General features: G+C 33.4%; 1 protein-coding gene across 1 annotated transcript in view; it reads left to right on the top strand.

Moving 5' to 3' along the window:
* The window catches only part of CWC22 (CWC22 spliceosome associated protein homolog), a 51437-nt gene extending 28657 nt beyond the window's left edge, over positions 1 to 22780 (top strand). The window contains exons 10-20 of the mRNA XM_054562314.1: positions 25 to 231; positions 325 to 387; positions 4334 to 4438; positions 5728 to 5809; positions 9704 to 9764; positions 13389 to 13466; positions 14121 to 14273; positions 15698 to 15825; positions 17448 to 17549; positions 17642 to 17859; positions 21980 to 22780. Of these exons, the coding sequence (XP_054418289.1) occupies positions 25 to 231; positions 325 to 387; positions 4334 to 4438; positions 5728 to 5809; positions 9704 to 9764; positions 13389 to 13466; positions 14121 to 14273; positions 15698 to 15825; positions 17448 to 17549; positions 17642 to 17859; positions 21980 to 22563 (1781 nt within the window). The 3' untranslated portion in view covers positions 22564 to 22780. The remainder of the gene's footprint in view (positions 1 to 24; positions 232 to 324; positions 388 to 4333; positions 4439 to 5727; positions 5810 to 9703; positions 9765 to 13388; positions 13467 to 14120; positions 14274 to 15697; positions 15826 to 17447; positions 17550 to 17641; positions 17860 to 21979) is intronic.
* Positions 22781 to 24540: the final 1760 nt, after the last annotated feature.

Here is a 24540-nt window from a genome sequence, read left to right as displayed (position 1 = left end):
TTTATTGCTTTTCTTTCTGTTTAGCTATATTTGAACGCCTTCGAAACATTCTCCATGAGTCTGAAATTGACAAAAGAGTTCAGTATATGATTGAAGTGATGTTTGCTGTAAGGAAAGATGGCTTCAAGGACCACCCTGTTATCCTAGAAGGACTTGACTTAGTGGAAGAAGATGATCAGTTCACCCACATGCTCCCTCTGGAAGATGACTATAACCCAGAAGACGTTCTTAGTAAGTCAGGGGTGATGATTGGGAAGTAGGGCACTAGCAAATGTAAACATAGAAAATAAACACTTACTTAAACTTTTAATTTATTTTTTTAAGATGTTTTCAAGATGGATCCTAATTTCATGGAGAATGAAGAGAAATACAAAGCTATTAAGAAGGGTATGTAAAATTTTATTAAATAATCTATTTAGATAAGTAGAAGCAATTTTTGTAGTTATATAATACTGATAAAAAGGTATAGATCACTACTGACCAATCCTAATAAAATCTCTGTTCTTATTAAAGCTGTTCTCTTCACTGTTTTTTTGTATGCATTATTTTTTGGTCTAGTGTTGTCCATGGTGTTCCTTCACTCTACATTATTTACATAGTTTTTCCTCTCCTCTTTCCTTGTGTTTCAATTATGCAGCCTTTAAGTTTTATCCCTTTTAAGAAATATTCATGTATTACTAGTGTACTTTATTTGACTTAACTACTGCTTAAAAATACTACTTTAAATGACATCCAATTTAATATTCAATTAAGTGCTATACTTGATTATTCCTTGAGAGCAGGTTGATAGCCTTTTGATAACATCAATCACAGTGCTAGCAATGAGTGCTTAATAAGTTGATAATTATTATTTGTACACCATTAATATATTATAAGCATTAACTTTGGACAGATTGTGGTTTGTATCTTGTCTTTGCCCTTACTAGCTAAGTGACCTGGAATAAGTTACTTGTTTGATGTAAGAGTAAATGTTCTTTGTTTGTATAAAGATAAATAAAATACAGTGCTTTATATTGTCACAGAGCAAGTATTTAAACAATGATACTTTTTCGCATTTTTTCTAAAGCTAATATTCAGGGCTACTTATATAATTATATTTATATAATAAATATATATTTACATATTATAATTATATAATGACTTTATGGGTCTATTTTCCCGAATTGTGGTTTTACCTGAGAAGTACTCAGTGCTTTGAACGCTCCTAGGAAGAGAGAGCAGAGACCTAGAACAATGTCACTGCCTGCCCTCTACTGTAGTCATTCTTAGGAGTGGAATGTTGAAGTGGAAAGTTAGGGTATAAGGTGCATTCCATTTCCATAGATTATTCTAAAAATCTGTACAATAAATTGGATTAGATGCCAGTTTCCTCAGGTTGTGTTAGTGCACCAGCCAGAAACTAAATCTGTTTCTAAACATGGAGAACTCCTTAGACCTGTTTTCTTTTTTTCTTATGAACTTCTTTTTCTAGTCTTCCTAAAACATGCTAAATGGTTCTATGAATTACTTATTATATTTTGTATGATATATTTTTTTTAAACTTGGGAATTCCCCATCCATTTCTTTAGGGCTTAGGCATTTGGCCAGTGCCAGGAAAGAAGCACTGTTCTTGATTGTTGCCCTTAAACTCTTTGGTCTCAAGAGCTCTTGAAAATTACTGAAGACTCCAAAGAACTTTTGTTTATCTGGGTTATAATGATTAATGTTTACTTTATTAGAAATTAAAACTGAGAATATAAAAAATGTTAAAATAACAAAAACTAACCCGGTGCCTGTTAGTATGTAACATTTTTATGAAAATTACTTTACATGGCAGAGAAATTTAATAAGAAGAATGACATGTTTTTATATTCTGTACAATTTAATGTCTGGGTTAATAGGAAACAGTTGGATTCTCAGATTATTTCTGATTTAATCTGTTGTAATAGGTTGTTTTGATTGGAGTATATGAAAAAAAAGTTAGCCTCAAACAAGATACATAGTTCAAAAAGAAAGGAGTATTTTAATAGTCTTTTCAGATAATTGTGTATACTTTTCTTAACACTGTGCCAATATTTAATAGCTAGTAGTTTCTTAAAGATAAATATAATGTGAAACTTCAAAAAATATGCATGAATTTTCATATTCTGTTAAATTACAATTATTTGGCCTGTCATTTTGAATGTATATTTTATTCAGGCATGATTTTGTAACATGTTGCATTGGTCATTTGGAAAATACTGACTCAATAAGTGTGAGTGTTTTCCAAGTGTTAACACATTAACATTGTCAAAATTTAAATTAACACACTAATATAATATCAAGAATTTACATTTATTAATATTATCACCTGTTTTATCAGGAAAATTGAAATATTAGGAAACTGTCAAGCTCTTGAGGATGAATACAAGTTTTCCAAAATTCTAATTTTTTTCTTGAAGACTTTAATTTTATCATAGTGGCAAATATAGCTAATTATTTTCTTTGAAGTGACAGTCTCAGTTTGTTTATATTTGAGTAAATGTGTGCCAAATACCTAACAACTATAGATTGTGAGCTATTCTTTGAAATAAAAATGAACAAAACCTGATTTATATTGCAGCTCCAGTACTTTTCCTTGAGATAACCATCATCTTACATCTGTCTTTAGCGGCAGTTACTCAGACTATTATAAAGGCCTATATTCATGGGCTGAGATCTAATGAAATCAATAGTTTTCTACTTCTTCAAGGACATCCTAAAGTGAAACTGGCTTTTCCCCTACTAACAAGAGGACGGCAGCAGTAAAGAACAGAACTGCTAGTGCAGTTGATGGGTTCATTTGTGCTCTGTTTGCAGCAGTTTTAACTCCCATTGCTTTTGGGCCATCCTTGTAGATGTTAGCACAGGGGAAGGCAGATAATGTCTTCATATTATTACAAAAATAGTTTTAACCTCACAGACCACCTGACAGGTGTCAGTGATCATCCCCCCACCCCTGGGGACTTACAGCCCATACTTTGAAACCACTGCTTTATTCAGTTAATGAAATCCAATTGTCATTGCCTAAGTGAATTGAGTAAGTAGATTCTGAAGTGAACAGATGAGGAGAAGATGATGTAAATGACTAGACAATTCATTTGACCTTCATTCTTTCATAAAATTGTTCTAGAGCTGGCATTAAAGAAAAAAATGGTCACAGCAGGAAGTGGGCACAGCTTTAGTAATTAGCACCTTAGAGTGACTCAGGTGTACTTGTGTTTTAGGTCTGACAGCATTTGGAGAAACAGCAGGAGTACCTGTCTTCCTACTATTGAATACTAAATAGTTTCCTCTTTTAAAAGTCTGGCTAAACCATGTTATGTAATAATAAACTAGACACTTAAGATTATTTCTTGAAGTCATATTTGTTAAAAATATTCTTGAGGAGATTTGTATGTCAGCTAAGGGCTTAATGACAATTTGTAAATGATTCATTCCTCATAGTATGAAGTTCTCTGCTAACGTTAAATACCGTTATACTGCTTAGTAAATAGAAAGACATTAAAAGTTTTCTAAAAATGAATTGGCCCTAAACTTTTTATTAAAAATTCTCTGTTTATAATAGAAATGAAAAAAAAATGAAGCGTTAGCCAGGTTTGTAAAGTCTTTCATCAGGCTAATAGAGTGCACACCACTGGACAAAATATAGTTTTAGTTTTTGTTATTTGTTTACTTATTGATAGGATGACTAGCCTTATATAGTCTCCTATTTACATCACTATTTTCACCCAGTTTTGAGTGTAAGTTGTATTTTAATAAGTAATAATCCAATGACGTGCTCATCTTACCAGTATTCTTAAATGCTTTTAAACTTTGACTTCTGTTTTATGCATAGAAAGTTTTTGGATTGAGTGTAATGTTCTATTTAATAGATATACATTTTAATAAAAATCTCAATGGTGTTTATTTAGAATGAACATGAAATTATGCAGTTATTTCTTTTCTCTTTTTGTCTTTCAAAAAAAACATTCTTAGCCTAAATTCTTGTTTTCTAGATCAAGCCTTTGTAAACAGACTTTTCTTTCTGATGATGAACTAAGATTATTTTGACTCCAACATACCCTTCCTCTTTTGGAAACTTTTATCCCTTCCTTGTTTCATGGTTACTTTTCTGCCTGTCAGAAGAATGACACATGGCTCTTTCTAGTCAAATTAATTATAATGCCCTCTGACCGCTGAGGAAATGACAGGAGGCCTATGTGATTATCTTTATTGGTTGATAAACTGTTGCACCATTTTGGATTTCAGTGAGCTGAGAATTACCTTCACGGAATGAAATGTGTGGGTATCATTTGCTCATTAATTTTTTCCTAAATTTACATTGTTCTTTTAGAAATTCTCGATGAAGGAGATAGTGACTCAAACACAGACGAAGATGCTGAAAGCAGTGAAGAGGAGGAGGAGGAGGAAGAAGAAGAGGGAGAAGAAGATGAAGAAGGTAGAAGTACAGCATATTTAAATAATACTGTAAAATACTCTGAAATTAATTTAATTCTAATGTAATTCTATAAAACAGTGGTTCTTAATCTGTGGGATTGGGAGGGTTGCACTGGCATCTCCTGGATAATGGATAAGAATGCTGTTAAATATCCCACAAATCACAAGACTGACCCCTCACAACAAAATATTGTTCAGCTCACAATGTTAGTATTGCCAAGGTTGAAAACCTTGCTCTAAGAGTATTAAACAAGGAAATTCATTTTTAACACCAGCATAATTTTAATTTGACATCTTGTGTCTTTGTTTATAAACTGTGAAAAAGGCACATTCATGTTCAGTGGATATAATTTATGTAACCCTGGCATTAATGTGACAGATGAGAATGACTAGATATTTGCTGTTCATTTTGGCAAAATAGACTGGAGAGGCCAAAATCTATGTTTATACAGAAGTGGGCATGATGTTCATCCTTTTCAGCTTTGATTACGTTATATTTCACAGAAAAATGAACTCACTTCTTTGATTCTCAGTTTAAACATCAGAACATGCCTGCACTGGTCACTATTTACTTGTATTACACATTTGAAAATGTTAAAAGTATATCTTTCCCTTTTAGGGCATAACATATTTTTTTTAGTTCTGTCTTAGAGTATAATTGCTCTTCTATAATATATTTTATAAAAATAAGTTTAATTTTTCTATTGTCTTATTAAAAACACCTCACTGTTCATGTATTACATTTTACTTTAGAATTTCTTTGTTTCATGTGAAAATACTGTTCAAACAAAACCGATTAAATATTTAACAGGAAAGTTTTCATGCATTAGATAAGAGAAAATTTTGACAAATGCACATATTTATAGTGGATCCATCCAACTTGTCATGATAATCCCATTGTTCTCTGAAAATGTATTTCTACCCATAAGGTACAGTTTTTCTAAATTAAGAAGAGACTGTTTAGAACTCTAGAAATAATGTTTTGCCACACAACATCATAAGTGCAGCCTTTTAGAGTGTCTAAATGAGCAGGTGGCACAGAAACAAAAATAGTCTTCCTGGCCTGGTTCTGGACTTCTTTGAGGTAACAATCTTATTAAAGTACTGTAAGGTATGCAAAAAACTTGAAATAGTTACTTTGAATTCTACAAAAACTAATTTACACTGTAGAAAATAATATTGTTTTTAAACTCATAGATTCTAAATGTATTAAAATTATTATACAGAAATACATGTTCAGTTTTTCACACTTATTTCTGTAGTTGCATAATTTTGTTATGTTTCTTTCAGGACAAAAGGTGACTATTCATGACAAGACAGAAATTAATCTAGTCTCGTTTCGTCGTACAATTTACCTTGCTATTCAGTCAAGGTAAGATAACTAGTTTAATTGATTCTTGCTTTTGATACCAAATGAAAGAGGGACGCTGGACTCTGGATCTGAGAGTGCCTGTACAGGGGGCCAGCTGAGGGAGGAAGCAGGGCTCTGAATCGGTGGTGTACCCTTCAGGCGCCAGCTGAAGTGGGAGCGTGGACTCTGAATCCCACAGAGCCTGTCCCTGGGGTTGTCACAGATGGGAGGAAATAATAAACCTTTCCAGAAATTTCTCTGTCTGCCAGGAGACGGGGCGGCTCTTCCCTCTAGTGGAGAAGGCTCCAAGCCCCTTTATCCAATGGCTTTTATTGAAAGGGTTGTCAATGGGGCGAGGTAGTAGGAATGTACAGGTGATCTCATTACATCAGTATGCTAATGTTCACAGAGAATAGATAATGTTGAAGAAAACAAATGGCAGGAACACACTGATTTACATGGGTCCGAGAGGAGAACCGAGTGAACATGAGAACGCAAACATAAGAGCGCCAAAGGGATTAGGGTCAGGGTCTTCAAATAATGTAAATTTCCTTCCCAGCATGAGCTGCTTATAGCTTTTGAGGGGAAAACAAAGCATGCTTTAAAGAATTTACTTCTAGGGCTGTCTCCAGTATTATTTCAAGCCTGAGACAGGCAGGGGAAGGGCAAGGCAGACAGGAAATAAGGAGACTTCTTTCAGATAGAATGAGGACCCCGGCCATATCAAAGCCAAGGGATGAGAGTCTTTCACCCTTTCTCTGTGTCCCCCCAAGTTTTTCCCTGATCCTCATTGCAGCTGTGCCTGTCTTATGTTGCCCCTTTCATTGAGGGGTCTCACCCATCATTGACTAACCAACCATCCTCCAGGGCCAAGGGTGATGTGAGGGAGACAGGTTTTGTCTTCTCAGTGGCCTGTTTTCCCAAAGCCTCCTTGATTAGCTCTGGCCTTGGGGCCCTCTCGCCTGTTGGCAGGGCCACAGTTCCTGCAACCAGGTGGGACATTTCCCAGCAGCAAAGTAGCAAGGAGATGGGATTTTTAGAACCTGAGGACAGAAAACTTGATACTAGTTCAGGGATTCTCAAACTACCTTCCTCTATGCCCTTATCCCAAATCCAAGCTGATAGATCCCTGCTATTGGTTCTTTGCTTCAAAAGCAAATTGTGTTTACTTACTTGGAAGGTCTAACTGTGTTACATAATTAAATGTTTGGGGATTTTTTTGTTGTCTGTTTTTTTGTTTGTTTTAGCCATGCCATTTCTTATATTTACATATCACTAATAAAAACCAGAAAACAACTCTATATTACAGGGCTAGCACAGTGTTAAATTGTGTAGTAGAAATTTAATATTTTACCATTTTCTCATTTGTTTTCTAATTCTAGTTCTAAGGAGAGAAGCACTGTTATTTTAACCATCAGACACCAATTTGTTGTACAGATAGAAATGTATATAAATGAAAATAGAAATTAGACTTAAGGTATTTAGGACCCCATGGAGCAATGTTAAGTAAAAACAGCTATCACGTCATGAAAACAAAACATATTCCCTTTGAAGGCTGTGAGTTTGGTTTTGAAGAAAGTAAATGAAAATGTTGAATGTTTAGTACATTTGTTGTTTTGTTGTGAATCAGTCTATTAATGAGTGGGCACAGCGTTTACATTTTACACTGGAGGAAGAATTTGTTTTTGTTACTACGTTTTGAATATTTCCATTTATGTATGATGTAATAGCAGTAATGATTCATAAGTAGGAGTCATCTTGTTTTCAGTCTGTGTGAAAACTTTTTGGCTTAGATTCATCTTAGAAAAGTTAAACAGCAAACATTGGTTAGAAATTTCTTGGTTTACCCTTACCTATTGCTTTGCTTTTCACATAAAAGAAAAACCTATTAAATATTTTTTTTCATGCCGGACTAAAGTGGCAAATGAGAAATCTTTGTTGTAGATAACTATTCTTAGAGTTTGACCGTTCACATGTATGTCCTTTTTTTAGAAATTCAACAGTAATAAGTTGTTACAACAGAGTTATTGTTTTAATATTGCTATTAACATTAACTTTGAAGAGTTACAGTGGAGCTCTTTGAATAATTATTTAAAAGCAACTTCTTCTTTTTATTAAGTTGACCTAACCTTAATAACCTCTGAATCACACAAAAGACTTGAAAATTAAAGCATTAAGACATAGTGACAGCCACAATTATGTAGTGGTACCCATCACAGCAACAACTACCTTATGTATTGGTATTAAGAGTTCTCAGCCTCTAAATGCCTAGTAAAGATAATTTATATATGGTAAAGGTTAGTTTACTTAAAAGTACATACAAATTTTAGGAAATAAACACAGTGACTGACAAAAAGGTATTTAAAGGATATGGTTGAGAGATTCATATAGTGGATTATAAAACAAACATTAGTTATTAGTCATATAACTAACATGTGCTGTTATCATTCATTAAAACAACTGAAGGGGTTTATTTCATTAAAGCAATAGTACTCAGTACTAGTGACGATTTTAGTGAGATACACATAAACAATATTAGTGGGAATTTACATTGATAGACTCTTTATGGGAAGCCTTTCAGTACAAAGAATCAAGGTCTTAGTGTCCATTCCACTTGACCCTTCTTTTTATTATTATATTTCTTAAAGAAATACATATTGACAGAGAATTATATACAGAATCGTTCAGTGCAAAAAAAAAAAAGAGAGAAGCAATCTTACTTTTCAACACAAATAACCAAAATATCCAGTTTATGTCACCATTGAAAATTAGGCTAATGGAGCATTGTTATTGATATGGGCAAGCAGTCTGATATAATATTAGTGGGGAAAAAACTCTATAGACTATATAGTACTGTGCCCATAGTATTATGTTTACTGTGATTAAATGGATAGACAGATTTTAAAAATAATACATTAGGAAAAAAGTCACATCTTTTTAAAACTTTTTTGGTATCACTATGTTATTGAAGTTTGTCAGCTACACTTTAATATTTTAATCTTAGTGCTAAATATAGTTTAATAGTATCTGTTAAAAGCACTTTCCTGATAAATAAGTTTTCCTACAATAATTTTTTTTTCATTTTAGATTTTTAAAAAATTCTATTACACTCTAGCATACTGGGTTATTACCCTGTTGTTTTTATGCAACCCAGTAAGTAACAGGCTGAGAAGTGCAGATGAACTCTAAAACTAAATTCATAATCATTATATTTTAGTTGGTAATTATTTTATACTACTGTTTTTAAAAGAGTGAGTGAGGATTTGAACAGTCTGCAAGAAGTGCAAATATATTAACGTTATTCCTGAGTCAAGTTCACACTGAGTTTGATCATTTTCTTAGGTGAAGCATATGAAAGATATTTTAAATGCAATGAATGTTTGGTAAAAGCAGTTTTTTTTTGTTACTTGGAAGTGATTTTGGTTGGTTGTTATTTTTATACTTAGTTTTTATAAAACGTAGAAGCCCTCTGTTTGGGTATAATCAAGATAATTTGTAAAAATGGTAATTAAGCACTAGATGTCATGTTTGGCTCCTGAGGCATCTTTTACCATTTACTGATTTAGATTAGAAGGAAGTAGAAATAATTTAGTGGTGTAACAAAAATTTAAGACTACTTGCTATTCTTACGGATTTCCTACTCAGGATGGTTTATGTGAATGGAATCATGGTATATGTGTTCTTAATGTGTCTTGTCCTTTTCACTTAGGATAATTTAAGGTCCATCCATATTGTGGTACTGCCTTCATTGTAGAATTAAGAGCTATATCTTTTTTATATATACAATATAATATAAAATTACAACTTAAAAAATATTTAAAACAACTATTAACGTAAGATTCTTGTATGTAAAAGAGTACTGTAACTGCACTGTAAGTGTTTAACCTAACTGTTATGAGCATTGTATCTCTACAGTTTAGATTTTGAAGAATGTGCTCACAAATTGCTGAAAATGGAATTTCCTGAAAGCCAAACAGTAAGTCTTAATACTTTTTTCTATTAAGAAATATATTGGTTATAAAAATATTTAGGACAGTTAATAGGTTTCATGAATTCAAACAACAACTTAGTACTAAATATTATTTAAATGTAGATTTTTCTAAAATTTATAATGAATCAAAGTTTAAAATAACACAAAAAAATTAAAATTTAAAATAAATCGAAACTTAGGAGTCCTGGCATGTTTCATACATGCTACTCCTTCCAATAAATTAAATTGGCTGCGTGAATGTAATGTGGGGAAAGGACGTTGTCCTCTGAACCACTATACTGTATATAAATTTTTGAGTGGTTGCCTATAAATCAAATTGTGGCTTAAATACAGTAGGAAATTTGTTCATTAATGATTACCTGATCCATGAGTAAAGCATTATTTTAGGGTAGAAATTATAAAGATCATTGTACATGGCATTACATTGTTTAATTAGGTATGAGGAATCTGTATCATTTTTTAAAAATTCATTCATAAAAGTGTTTCAGCATATACTCTGTCAGTCAAGGTGTCAGACATTCAATGAATTTAAAAAGTACATATTAGACCCCTTTTAGCCCATAGTACCCAGTCTCATAACTTAGTACTTTACCATTCAAAGTACCATAGAACTCTTATGCCAAGGATAATAAAGACTATATTAAACAGGTTATCTTGGATATTTTTTTTAGTTGTGCTCTTTTGTACGTTCTTGTGCTGGAGTCTATTAGGCTATTTGGTTTCTCTTTCTTTCCAAAGATCTTGACTATCTGAGCTAAGTTACCATTAGCTGTAAGTCCTTTGTCTTAAGGCTTTAAATGTGATATGTTACAGAGATTAGCAGACTAGCCCAGGCCACTGCCCATTTTTGTAAATAAAGTTTTATTGGAATGCAGCCATGCCCACTGGTGGTATATGGTTTCTTTTGCCCTTTATCAGCAGAACTGACTAGGTGCAATAGGTACTGACCATATATAGCTTACAAAGCCTAAAATATTTATTATCTGACCTTTTACAAAAAATGTTTGCCAACCTCTGTTCTAGAATATAGATTTATTCTTAAAATGCTGTAGTAAGGAATTTTGAGAAGAAATTATTCTTTTCAAATTGAAATCATACTTTTTTCTCTCCTAAATTTTGTTTACTAGTATATTAATAATAGTGTACTGTTTGTACTCTAGGTGTACTTGATGTGTTGTCATTGGAAGGAAATAAATTTGTGAATTAACCTTTAAAATTATAATCAAAGCTGAAATTACTGTATGATCTTGTTATATTATTTGAGGAATATAAGTCATAAACTTTATTAATATTAATCTAGAGGATAATATTAGAACTAACCTCAACATATTTTGATAACATTTGGAAGAGTGTCCTAGAGTGTCTTTTTTTATGCACTCAAAAGACTCTCCTTAAACAGCTATAATATTTAATTAAAATGTTAAAATATTTAGTTATTATAAGCCACAGGGAATAACTCTTGTAATTGCATTTAGTCCAGGGAAGAGAGTCATTTGTGTTATAAGTAGTGCTGACTTTATTAGCAATTCTATCAGTGTATTACCATAATACACTGTTTACAATCTGATTAACTCTTATTGTAAAATACAAGGTTAGAAAAGATGACAATGCCTTTCAATATACAAAATTAACATAATAAAGCAGAAGTCAGAAAACCCTCATTTTAAGTTTTTAGTACTATACTAAACTTTGACAAAGTATATCTTTTCAAAACTTATACATTCATAAACACTTAATTGAGGTAACTTACAACCAATCTTTTTAAAAAAATAATAATCAAGATATCTAAAAATTACCCCATATTGTGAAGTGAGACCTTTGAGGAACTCGTTTTATAAGTAGATTATCAGCTTCTAGAACAGTACTGTCCAAAAGAACTTTCTGCAGTGATGGAAATATTCATATTCTACACTGTCCAGTACAGTAGCCACGACTCACATATGGCTTTTGAGTACTTAAAATGTGACCACTGGGACTGGGAAACTAAAATTTTAACTTTATGTAATATTAAGTAATTTAAATTTAAATAACTACATGTGGCTGTAGGCTACCATCCTTGACAGTACAGTTAGAGTATCTGTTCTGTGCTTCTTCAGGGTCCCCTTCCTCTTCCGTAACATAAATATATGCAATAAATATGTATTAACCTAATTTTTAAATGTTTACAATATTAGGTTGTATCTTGTGTTACTAAACATGACAAAATGTCAAAATTGCTAATTAAAAATATAAAGATAAATTAAAGTAAAAATGAACTGAAAAGGTATACATTATATTTTATAAGCTAACTTTCTGTTTATAGAAAACAAATACATTGTAGTTAAGATACTTAGAAAAAATAATTTTAAACTTTTAATAAGCTTTTGTAGAAAAAGATACTTAGTCAGTTTTACAGCAGTGGTCATAATGAATGTATGTCTTTTTTATTTTGTCTCCATTGATTTGTCCATGTTGCCTGAGTTTTTTTCATCTATGAAATTGCTATAATCAATCCATATTTCATTAGGATTATTTCAGGAATTAACAGACAGCATTTGTTAATTATAAATCAGCTATTTTCTTATCCTTGATTTACTCCTGGGTTTAGTTTTTTTGGACTTATTTTTTTCTGGTCACTTTTTTTTATTGTTGTTTAAGTACAGTTGTCTCCATTTTCCTGCCACCCCTTTCCTTCACCCCCCGCCCGCCCCATCCTCCCACCCTCAATCCTTCCCCCCTTCGGCTTTGTCCCTGCATCCTTTACACATGTTTCTTGAAGACTCTTTTATTCCTGGGTTTATTAATTTAACAGATTTTCACAGAGGAGTTTTCAAGGCATACAAATAGCTGATTAGACAATATATTATCTCAGCAGTTATGAAATGATTCCATCTATTTGTATATATTAAGCTATAGACAGATCTATATGCCTAACTTTTATTTTGAGCCTAGAAAATTCAGCCACAGAGATCTTTTTCTTTGTTCTTTTAAATATATTTTTTCTTTAACAACTAGAGTGTCATATAAGTTGATATTGTAGCTTGTGCCTATTTATGGTTCTGTAAAGACTCATCGTGTTCTGCCTTTTCTTTACTATTTATATTTCTTAATAATTGAGTTTAAATTTTTGAAGCGTATATAACTGAATTGTTAGATATTTTGCAAGTTATCATATTGGTGACCTATATTTAAGAGAAATCTGTATGGAATCTTTTTTTTTTTTTAATTTTATTTTAATTTATTTTATCAAATACATTTGTCTCTGCCATCCCCCCACCACTTTTGGAATCTTTTTAGATTACAGTTTATTTAATCTTTTTTTGATGTGTTTATTTCATATACTATGTTCTCTTAAAGTGGTTCATACTTATATAAATTTAGAATTTTATAATCAATCCAATTACCATGAATGATATATGGAAACTGTCAGCCAGACTGAAGGCTTTTAAAAACTACTCTTAGCATAGATTTTTAAAAAATTTTTGTCTTAATCACTGAAGTTCTGAAAGTCCTAGAAGTTTTGTGTTTTTAAAACCTTACTTAAAATTTTAGGCTATCATATTGGTAAGTAATCATACAACATGGATATATTGTGTTTTGAATTATTATTGCAATTTTTTTTCCAAATAGAAAGAACTCTGTAACATGATACTTGATTGCTGTGCTCAACAAAGAACATATGAGAAATTTTTTGGCTTGTTAGCTGGGGTGAGTGCCAGCCTCTTTTTTCTTGTTGGAATTTAATGGAGTCACTAAAGGAATTCTTAACAGGAATATTGTGAATTAATGTGTCTGCTTTTTGGTCTGGACTGATATAATACCTTCGCTAAATGTAAATTGTTCTTCCTCAGGTTTCCCACTCTCTGCACCTTCCTTCTTTCCTTCTTCATTTTTGTAGTCCCTTACCATTGCATATCACTCTTCCAGAACTTTTTGAAACTCTACATGCCTTGTAAAAATATTCTAAAGAGGACAATTAAATGCTGTCTTTCTGAAATCTGAAGGTGGCTTCTGAATTCAAGTGCATGTTTAGGCAGCACGAATAGAGCATAAGCTAAAATAATTTTTTAAATCAAACTCTACCTACAGAGAAATATATCTGTATAGTATACAGATGTATGTGTCTATGATTTGTATAATTTGTGTAATTTGTGTCATTATGCTCTGTATAATTGTGGCTTATAAATTCTAGATAGATAAGGATAATACATATTAATTTCTTTCTTGAGCCTCCCATCATATAGCACAAAAAGGTATGATATAGAAAATAGTTTTGATTCAATAAACCTAGAATGATTTAATATGCTTATAATTGTATCGATACTCAATTTTTAATGGTACTGACTTTTTTTTATTTATTAGCGATTTTGCATGCTAAAAAAAGAATACATGGAATCCTTTGAAAGTATATTCAAAGAACAGTATGATACCATCCATCGTTTGGAAACAAACAAATTGAGAAATGTTGCTAAGATGTTTGCTCATCTTCTCTACACTGACTCACTTCCATGGAGCGTAAGTAGATGGAGGTCAATGTTAATACTTCTTAATTGTTATTCTTAGATTTGTATTAAGAATAATATAGCCATACTTCTCCTTCATAGGAAATGTACTGCAAAATGAAATTGTGGCAAACTTTTACTATAATAGCTATCTTTGAGTTTATGTTCATATAACATGGTGTCAGAAAACTAAGAGAATAAACATATGAGAGTAAGAAATACCATTTTGGATGACACTGGCATTTCAAACATCATGGTGCTTTTTAAAAACATGGCTATGAGTTTTTTCATGGAAATTATTATAGGTTTTTATCTTTGTACACATGCATGTGTGTGCACTCATATTAATGTACACCAGAATTTGGTAATAACTTATTGCTGAGTTACTGCTTGTTTCATAAGGGACTATCAGTGCTTCCTCCAGTTAGGACATGAGAGAAATGTTTGTCCTAGCAGGATGTTCTTCTTAACTGATACTAAATTTGGGTAAGAGATTGGGAGGAGTTCCTGCCACAGTTAGAACAAGGGAAGATATTCTTAATGAGGCAACGTACACTGGATTAGAATTTGAAGTGCATTCATTAAGCTGGCATTTTTTTACAACTACTGTACATTGAACAACCATTTATTTAGCTACCAATAGAAAGAAATTGTGTTCAGGAGGAAAGAAAGAAAAGGATCACATTGTAGAATACCAGAATCTAATGGAGAAATGAAGCCACACCATTGAACTTAAAAACAGTGGATAGCTTTTTGTTATATTTTAAGTACTAAGTATGTCCAGCTGCATTAATAGGCATTTTGTAAGCTAATCTAGGAGCCAGATCAAAATATTTTTTTTACTTATTTTTTTCCGTTTTTGGGAAAATGAAATTAAAGTTTTAAACCATTGAAGCAGAGGGGCTCCTGAAACACACAACTCCACAAACTGAAGGTTGCTTTTATTTTTATTTATTGTTAAATGTCTATGAGCTTCAGTGTCTAAGCCTCAGTCTTAGTATTCAGGATAAGCCATTTCTCTTTCTGTCTTTACCCTTATGGTGTATTATATGTGCTAAACGACACTAGAGCCCGATGCTCTAAGTGGCATTTTACCTCAGACCCTCATATACCCACATTTTGATGAGTAAGGTTTAGGAGCTAGTAATCTTTACTTCAGCATTATGTACTCACGACAATATATCCCTGCTATAAAAAGCACATTACTCAAGAAAGAGAATGAACTCTATTTCTGCAGCATCTTAACATTTTTTAAATTAGCACAGAGCAGCAGTCTTAAACTTTGTCAAGAAATATAATACACATCAGTGTAAGGGAAGATATTCAGAGATAATTCTCATTGGAAATGAGACTAAATCATAATTTCAAAAGGAACTTTGAATTACAAATATTGGTCACTTTGTACAAATATTACCTTCTTTTTCTTATAAATTTCAGGTTCTTGAATGTGTAAAGTTGAGTGAAGAAACCACTACGTCCTCCAGTAGGATTTTTGTTAAAATATTTTTCCAAGAACTGTGTGAATACATGGGTCTTCCTAAACTTAATGCAAGATTAAAGGATGAGTAAGTTTATCATTAAGCACTTTTAATTCTACTGTCCTAAAGGGGTTTCCTTCACGTTAGGGACATTTCTACCCTTGATTGTAAAACAAGAGTTAAGCACCTATGACTTTTCTTCATTAGTTAACTACTGTGAATCTCATATCCTGTGGGTTAGGACAACATGAAGTTTTTAATGATGGTTTTTAGTTCAGTAGAGGAAACACAGAATTAATGCCTCTTTTAGTTTAGTTAAAACACAGAAAATTATTTTTTTATGCTCACTGGAGTTCCTCAGTGATGAGTATTTATAGTTTTATTTTCATTTTTACCCTAAGTTTGAGCCATAGAATGATAGCTTCTTATTATCATAGACAATTGTAAATATATACAGATGAATTTGTAATGTAATTGTTCAAGTCATTGCACTGAACTAGGGTCTTGTCTTAGGACTGTTATGTAATATCTATTACTGCTTTTTTTGCTATTTTATTCAGGTTACTGATTGCCATTCACTCATACTGCCTTCTACTCCATTCACATTACTGAGGTTACCCTTTCAAATCTCTTAGTGACTGCTTGCCAAGCAAATCGAGTTGTCTTTCTCAGTCCTCATGTCCCTTGAATTCTCAGCCTCACTCACCCAGTTGACCACTCGCTCACTGTGGCTCCTCACTTTCTTCGCATTCTACCTTACCCTCCCCAGTCCCCCATCCTCTCAGCCTGCCTCTCCAGTGCACGCCTGCTATCTGGAGCTCTCCGTGCTCTCTCTGCTATCCCATCCACTTCCCTTGGCCTTATAAACTCATGAATTGGCCCCTGCCCGCTTTACGAGACTTCCCTAGTAAAGCCGACTCCAGCGAGCTGCGCTCCAGCCACCCCCGCACGGGGCAGCTTGTTAAGCAGGCCTGGCTCATTCATGCCTGTTCACCTCTCTTCCAAAGCTGGAGATCCCTCTCTTGTTCTATCCAGCTCTATCCAGCAAGCTCTTTATCATTCTTATTTGTTACCTTTTTCTATAGAACAGTTTTTCCTGACTGCTGCTTAGTCATTCACTATGGCAGTCAAAACCACATTATATTGTTAATGGTTTTTGTTCCCCTCCCTATAAGTAATAATTATATTATATGCAATCAGTAAACATGAATACATCATAAATAAACATAATCTCTCCCTTTTGTTGATTACTTCCCCCTCCCCGAGTGCCTCACACAGTGCTCTTTGTGCGCGCACGCGCGCGCACACACACACACATACATACACACACACACACACACAAAATGGTATTTTTTACTTTTCTGAATATACATTCACATATATGCACATTTGTTTGTTACATATATCCATTCTCCTTGTGTGTGTGTGATGTATGTAGTTTTTAAAAACCTCTTGTGTAATTACACAAATCAAGTTTAGTAAATTATGAATGGACCCTACTCATTTCATTTAGATACCATGTAGCCTAAACTAATAAGTTACATAAATCATTTACTTGGTTGTGTTTTATATACTAATTTAATACATAGAAAATCTAAACAGTAACTGTGTAAAAACTTTGCCTGTAAGCAAAGAATTTTATCTTTTAAGCAATCTGTTTCCCTTTGGTCATTTTCTTTTTTTCTTTTTTTTTCTTTTTTTTTTTTTAGAACCCTACAGCCATTCTTCGAAGGGTTATTACCCCGAGATAATCCCAGAAACACTCGGTTTGCCATCAACTTTTTTACTTCGATAGGTCTTGGAGGTTTAACGTAAGGATTTTCAGAATTGTATTTTCAATTTACAAAATTACCTCACAATTGCCTTCTAAGCAAAACCTAACAGAGATTACATTTTTAATTAGGGATGAATTACGTGAGCATCTCAAAAATACACCAAAGGTTATTGTGCCACAGAAACCAGAAGCTGAGCCAGATAAATCCTCTTCTTCCTCTTCTTCCGCGTCCTCCTCTGCGGAGTCCGACTCCTCTGCTTCGGACTCAGACAGCAGTGACAGCAGTTCAGAGTCTTCCAGCGAAGAGAGCGATTCTTCATCTGCCAGTAGTCAGAGCTCTGCCTCAGGTATTGAATCTCATAATCGATCGTGCTCTTTTCTAATAAGTCTATTGCTGGTGATGTTTACAATGAAAGAAGTAAATAATTTGAATTTTTTATTTTAGAGTTCAGTTGTTTAAAAGCCACAATTAATAACATGAATGATCATCTGTCACTGTTGCAGCCTATTGCAAATTATAACATTTGCAATGCTAAGATTATCTTTTGAAAGCCTTTTCATAGAAGTGAAGACATTTCATACCATCCATAATGTCTGTAATCTAGTTTATAGGAGCTTTCCTGATAATTACATTTTAAGAAATTTTGGTTTTTACTTTTAATAGGGAAGCTTTATGGTAGTTCCTGACTTGTATCACACGTTTAGTGCGCATCTCATCAGTGTACAGCTGTATAGAGAACACATCCATGCAGCTGGCACCCAGAAAAGAATGACCAGCACCTCAGGAGTCCCCCTTGTTTCCTCTCCCAGTTACTACCACTGCTCCCATTCACTGCCTCATGGCAGCTGCTGTTCTGATTTGTAATTCCATAAATTAGTTTTGTCTTTTTTAACTTTATAATTATGTATTATGAACTTAACGTCTTGCTTATCTTTCAGAATTGTTTAATGAAATTCATCCATATTATTGCATTTATAGTTCATTTATTTTTCTTGCTGAATAGTTTTCCACTACATGAATATACCTCAGGATATTTAACACCCTTTTTACTTAATGGCAATTTAGATATAATTCATGTTCCCATGAATACTCTTGCACATATGTTTTGGTGACTGGACACAGATGCACTTCTGTTACTTATGTATTACCTAGAGATGGACTCACTGAGTTTTAGGTTGTGTGGCTATTTAGCTTTAGGAGATGCTACCGAACGGTTTGCTGAGTGGTTGTTCCAGTGTCCGCCCCCATCAACCGAGTTTGAGAGTTCCCCTTAGAGCTTGTCCTCACTACCACTTTGCTTGGCCATCATTTTCATTTTAGCCTTTCTGGTCAATGAGTATAGGCATTGCATTTTGGTTTTAGTATGTATTTCCTTGATCACTAATGAAGTTGAGCACCATTTTATATATTATTGGCTATTTAGAAATGTTTTTTTTGTTAAGTGGCTGTTCAAGTCTTTGCCCATTTTTTTTTTATTGTTTTTTTCTCTTGATTTTTAGGAGTTTTTCAGTATTCTGGACGTATATCCTTTGTCTTTATATTCTTGTCTCTCCGAGATTGCCAGAGCTCTGCTGGTCTGCCCTTCAGCAGCAGCCAGGACCAGCAGACGCTTGCAGAGAGAGTGGCTGTGGAATGTCAGTTTACTTCTCTCTGTTTCTGCCTTTTCTTGAGTCTTGACTCTTCTAGTCCTTATTTCTTCACCAGCTTTCTGATGCCTTTTCTTTTTTACTTTTTATTTTGAACTAATTTTCCACTTATAAGAAGGATACAAAAATAGAACAGAGAATTTCCATACAGCCCTCACCCAACTTTCCCTAAAGTTAGCATTTTACATAACTGTGGTTCACTTATCAAAACCTGGAAATTAACACTAGACCAATACAATTAACCAAACAGCAGATCTTAATAATTTTGCATTTCTCAAGTTTTTCTCCTCTAATGTTCTCTTTCTTGTTCCAGGTTGCTACTAGGCATTTAATTGTATTTCTCCTTAGTCTTCTACAATCTGTAATTAGTTCCTCTCAGGCTTTCCTAATGGTTTTGACAATTGAAGTCTTATGATCACTTGTTTTGTAGAATGTCCTTCAATATGGAGATATGTCTGACATTTTCTCATAATTAAAATGGAGTTATGCATCTTTGGCTAGAACATAGAAGTGATGTGTTCTTAATCATTGTTGACATTAACTTTGATAACTTAGTTAAGTGATGTCTAGAGGATTTCTTCATGGGAAGATTTTTCCCTGTAACCTGGGTCTTGTAGGGAGATAATTTGATACTGTGCAAAATCTCTTAACTTCTCATCTCCAGTTTTAGCATTCATCTTTGCATTTCGTTGGAACACGTATTACTGTGGTGTTTGCTGAATGATAATTTTTTTTTCTATTTGTCTCTTTTTTTTCTCCATTTAGTAATTGAATTTCTTCTGTAAGAAAGAGTTGGCCCTTCCTCCCATTTATTTAATAATTTAACTATACATATTATCACTGTGGATTCATGGATGTTTATCTTACTCTGTGGACTAAAGTCCAATACTATCATTTATTTTGTTGTTCAGATTATTTCAGCTTTGGCAATTAGGAGTTCCTTGAAGTTAACTCCTATGTTCTTTGGATATACCCCTAACCTTGTCTTGAGCACTGCCACCTTTTATAGCATCTAAGGTTGTCCAAGATCTTTATCGCCTTTAAGCAGAAGATTTAAATTTATGTCCAGCATTTCTAGTTGATTTTCAACAAGAGCACTGGTCTTCCACAGCATTCTCTATTCTACTTGGAACTGGAAGTGCTATGGTAAAGGATTTTTTTCAAATGTCCCATTTTCTGAAAAGGTCTATGTTGTTTTCTGCAGGGTCACCTCTGCTTTCTTTCATTATAGTATTTTAGTCTGAGTTAGAGATAGTCTAATTGTATAAAATGCATAATACTTCTTTTTTAATGCATATTTCAGAGAGGAAGCACTTCTTCCTATAGCCTTAGAAAGATGGAAGCCTTGTCTTTTTATTCTTATTCCCTGGACTGTTACACTTTGAAGTGTTTTACATACTATGTGGCAGCCAGATCTGTGGGACTCTCAGTGTTTTATATTATTAGAGCAAGATTCCATTTACTCACAGGAAGTCGTCTTCTTGAATTGAAATACGCTAACATTGTTCACTTAACATTCACCTCTTAATTCTCAAGAATTTGTTATTTCATGATCTGTTTTGAGAACAGATGATAACACAGCATGATTGCTGCAATAAGGAGGCTTTGCTGGTTCAAAATTAATTTGTCTCATCATACAATTTCAATAGAGAGCTTTCAGTTTTATTAATAAAATATTAAATAGCATAAAAGCAGGATGAACTGTTCCCGTATTGGAAAATTGTAAAGCAGACACCAAAGAGAGAGGAGATGGCATATGATTATATGGCACAGGTTTTAGTGTCAGCAAACCGCTGAGAGCGGAGCAGAGCAGTGTCAGAGACGTTGACTTAGCACAGAGCCAGATGGTTTCTGCTTGGGTGGCTGCAGTTCAGCTGAGCTGCATGATCAGAACAGAGAAGTAAGTCCTCAGTGGCAAACCAGCTGACTGTTCAAGGGTAGGCATTTGGCAGAGGAAACACAGGTTGTACAGTGAGATTTTGGTGGAGGTAGGATGAGAGTAGGTGGTCTTCTACCTTCTTTTCTTCTTTCTGTACACATACAGAATGTGACAAAAATTTTGGTCATTTTAGCACCTTTGACATATATCCAAACTAAGTAACACAAATGAAACAACTAAATTTGTTTTATAGCTGAAAATGGTAAGTTTTTCACTGTAATTATTTATTTATATATGTGGTTACACCAGTAAAGTTAAATTGTTCAAGGCCTATTTAGAAGAGTTTTCTCAGAAATCAAGCCTTAGTGGCTCTTATAAAGCCTGTGATGATATCTTAGTGTAGCTTCTCCTGGTGGTACAGTTAGTACTTCTCTAACAGCACTGAAAGTAAAACTGCTGTTTTCTAGGAAGAGGTATTTATTAGAAATATACGTATTTATGCTGTTAAGCAAACCCAGCTGTCCCAGTCCCTCTCACCTATGGGAAGTGATGTTGCTGGTGTGTGTGATCACTATATTTTGATTAGGTACCAGAACTGACATATTTCATATGATATAATGCACATGGACTGGAATTACTGTTTTTGAATAAAATTTGTAAGGGGAAATGTATTATAGTCATTTCATAAAAGATTTTACATTTGTTGTAGTTAAAAGTTTCTGTTCATGGTTTTGAGTCTATAGATCAAAACAATACTTTAGTAATTAATGTTGACATATTGTGTGCTCTTAAAATTTTTGTGAAATGTTCTGTCAGACTTTTTGTTCAGTCATTTTGGCTTTGCATCCAGTTTATCTGACTTAGTAAACTACATTATATTAATAAATGTGATTGTTAAATTATGAAATTAAAGCTAACTATATTTCATCTTACATATGCAGCTAAAGATATAAGAAAGAAGGGACAAGGGAACACCAGAAGTAAAGAAGTAGATAAATTGATCAGGAAACAACAAACAAATGATAGGAAACAAGATGAAAGATCAGAGTCAAGGCACCAAGAAACAAGGACTGAAAGAGAAAGAAGATCAGAAAAACTCAGAGATAAAAATTCAAGGGATCCAAATTGGAGAGATCCCGTGACAAAATATGCTTCAGACAGAGGTGTTCCTTCTGACCGAAATAGTTACAGTAGAGTCACAAATGACAGAGACCAAGAAATGCACCCAGATTTGGAAAATAAGTATGGTGATCCCAAAAAGAGGAGAGGAGAAAGAAGAAATTCTGTTTCTGAAAATGAGCATAGACACCGAAATAAGGACAGTGAAAATTTTAGAAGAAAAGACAGATCAAAATCAAGAGAAAAGAATAGAAAACATTCAGACTCCAGAAGCGATGAAGATAGGTATCAGAATGGTGCCGATAGGCGATGGGAAAAATCTAGCAGGCACTCTGAACAATCTAGAGAATCAAAGAGAAACCAGGACCGGCGAAGAGAAAAGTCTCCAACAAAGCAAAAAAAATAACTGTACAAAATTACAGAAACTCAACATGCCTTATATTCAGTCGAAACAAATTATTTTTTACATTGATTAACGAACTTCAAAAGAATTCTTGTATAAAGTACTGGTTTGTATTGTACATTTAAAAAATGCTTTCATTTTAACATGGTTTATATAACTGATACATTTTAAGGCCCTCCACATAAAATTATTTGAAAAGTTTCACTGGAGAGGGATGTAATTCTTGCATATATTTTGTTAATAAAATGATTAAATAAACTTACTGAATCGGTGATTTTTTTTCATTGACAAAAAGTTTTTTTCTCATGTTTTCTGTTGTCATAGAACTATTATAATTATTACTGGCTTTTTATTTGTAACTGAAGACCAAAATAAATGAAGCATTTCAGTGTAACATTTTTACATTGTCAATGAGATGCTATGAACCATCTCTGGGAGTCACCTTTTTTTTTTTTAATAGAGCAGTTATTTCATGTGTCATATTTTGTCTTGAACAAAAGTACAGGTTGTTTTTCACAAATATTTTGGTGAAGCCACGTGTGTATTAGTCTTTCAACAGATACACGGCTATGTTATTTATAATTAGAACTTCTCTCATTTATAACATTTCCTCTTCCTGGACTGCTAAATTAATGTTTAATTGAAATTCTTTGTGACTAGTGCTTTTTCTCAGCCTTGAAGTTATATCGTTGTTGGTGAATTACGTTCCTGATTTTTTATTTGCATTAATACGGAATTGGAAAACAACAGTCATGAGAAATGTGAACAGCCTAACTGAAATAATTCCAACTTTTTATAAGAATTTTAAGAGTTTCTATCATTGTAACTCTAACCAATTATTATGTGACCATATTATTTATTACTTTTGAAATAAAATATTGCCACTGAAATTTTAGATTTGTTGACAGACATTTAACCCTACTTACTAATAGACTACTTAGTGTTTGTTCACTTTAAAAGTTTATAAAATCCATTTTACCCCATGTCTGGGTTCAAGAATAATGGGACCACCGTCTTAATGTTTGGTTTTCAGGCATACTCTGATTCAAAATGTTTTCTGTTTTTGTTGTTTAAAAGCTTGAGTAAAAGTTAAAATAAAGTCCATGTAAATAAAGAAATACTATCCTCTCCTCCAACCCTCCTGCCTTCCCCACATTCTACTTATTTGGGTTTTTTTGCTCCTCACTGTTTTATTTACTATTAACAAAAGCAGTTAACAGAACACCTAACTACCTTCAGGCCGAAGTGTTTGAGTGTGAGTGACTCAAATCAGGACTCAGTGACTAAGAAGTAGAGTGCAGAGCAGGATCGTTCTGCCATCCTGATGCATTTCTACAGCATCAAATGCAGTGCGTTCACATGCCCTGGCTTCCAGTCAGGCCGATTTTTCACTTCAGTCCTTTTAATATGCAGACAAGAAACGTGTTGCCTGTATTTCTAATATTTTACTTTTTAGGATTAGCATTTCTAAAGGATCATCTGAGTTCTAGATATTTTGCATACATTTCTCATTCTTTTTCAGTTCCTCAGCTTCCTTGCCTCTGAGGTTTTTCTATCCCTAATACATTCTTAGCCACCTACTCCCATGGTTATTTATTTCCTTTATGTTGACTTCACAATCTATACCACCTCTGAAAGCTCTCCTATAAGTATCTCATTTTGACCACTGCCCATCCAGCTCACCTGCTTTAGTACTGCTGTTCTCAGAATCTTTCTCATTTTATCAAAGCTTCAGGTCTGTTCCCTCTATTTTCATTAGTTACCCACCACCCCACTGCCATTTCTTTACTTCCCGTGTTCTGTGTGGTCCATCATTTGAATGGATGAATAAACAGAACAACCCTATGAAATTTGGCATTGTCTCTTCATACTACAGAGGAAGAGAAAAAAGTCGAGAGAGGTTAATTGGGCTCAGACCACAAAGCTGGTAAGAAGTAGTAGGACCAGGTTTTCACCCAGATCAGCATCATTCCGAAGCAC

This window comes from Pteronotus mesoamericanus, unplaced genomic scaffold (genome assembly GCF_021234165.1).
Source record: "Pteronotus mesoamericanus isolate MK-2021 breed Mesoamerican mustached bat unplaced genomic scaffold, CSHL_Meso_final scaffold_651, whole genome shotgun sequence".
NCBI lineage: Eukaryota > Metazoa > Chordata > Mammalia > Chiroptera > Mormoopidae > Pteronotus > Pteronotus mesoamericanus.
Note: the sequence above shows the minus strand (reverse complement) of the source record. Positions and strands in the feature narration are given on the sequence as shown.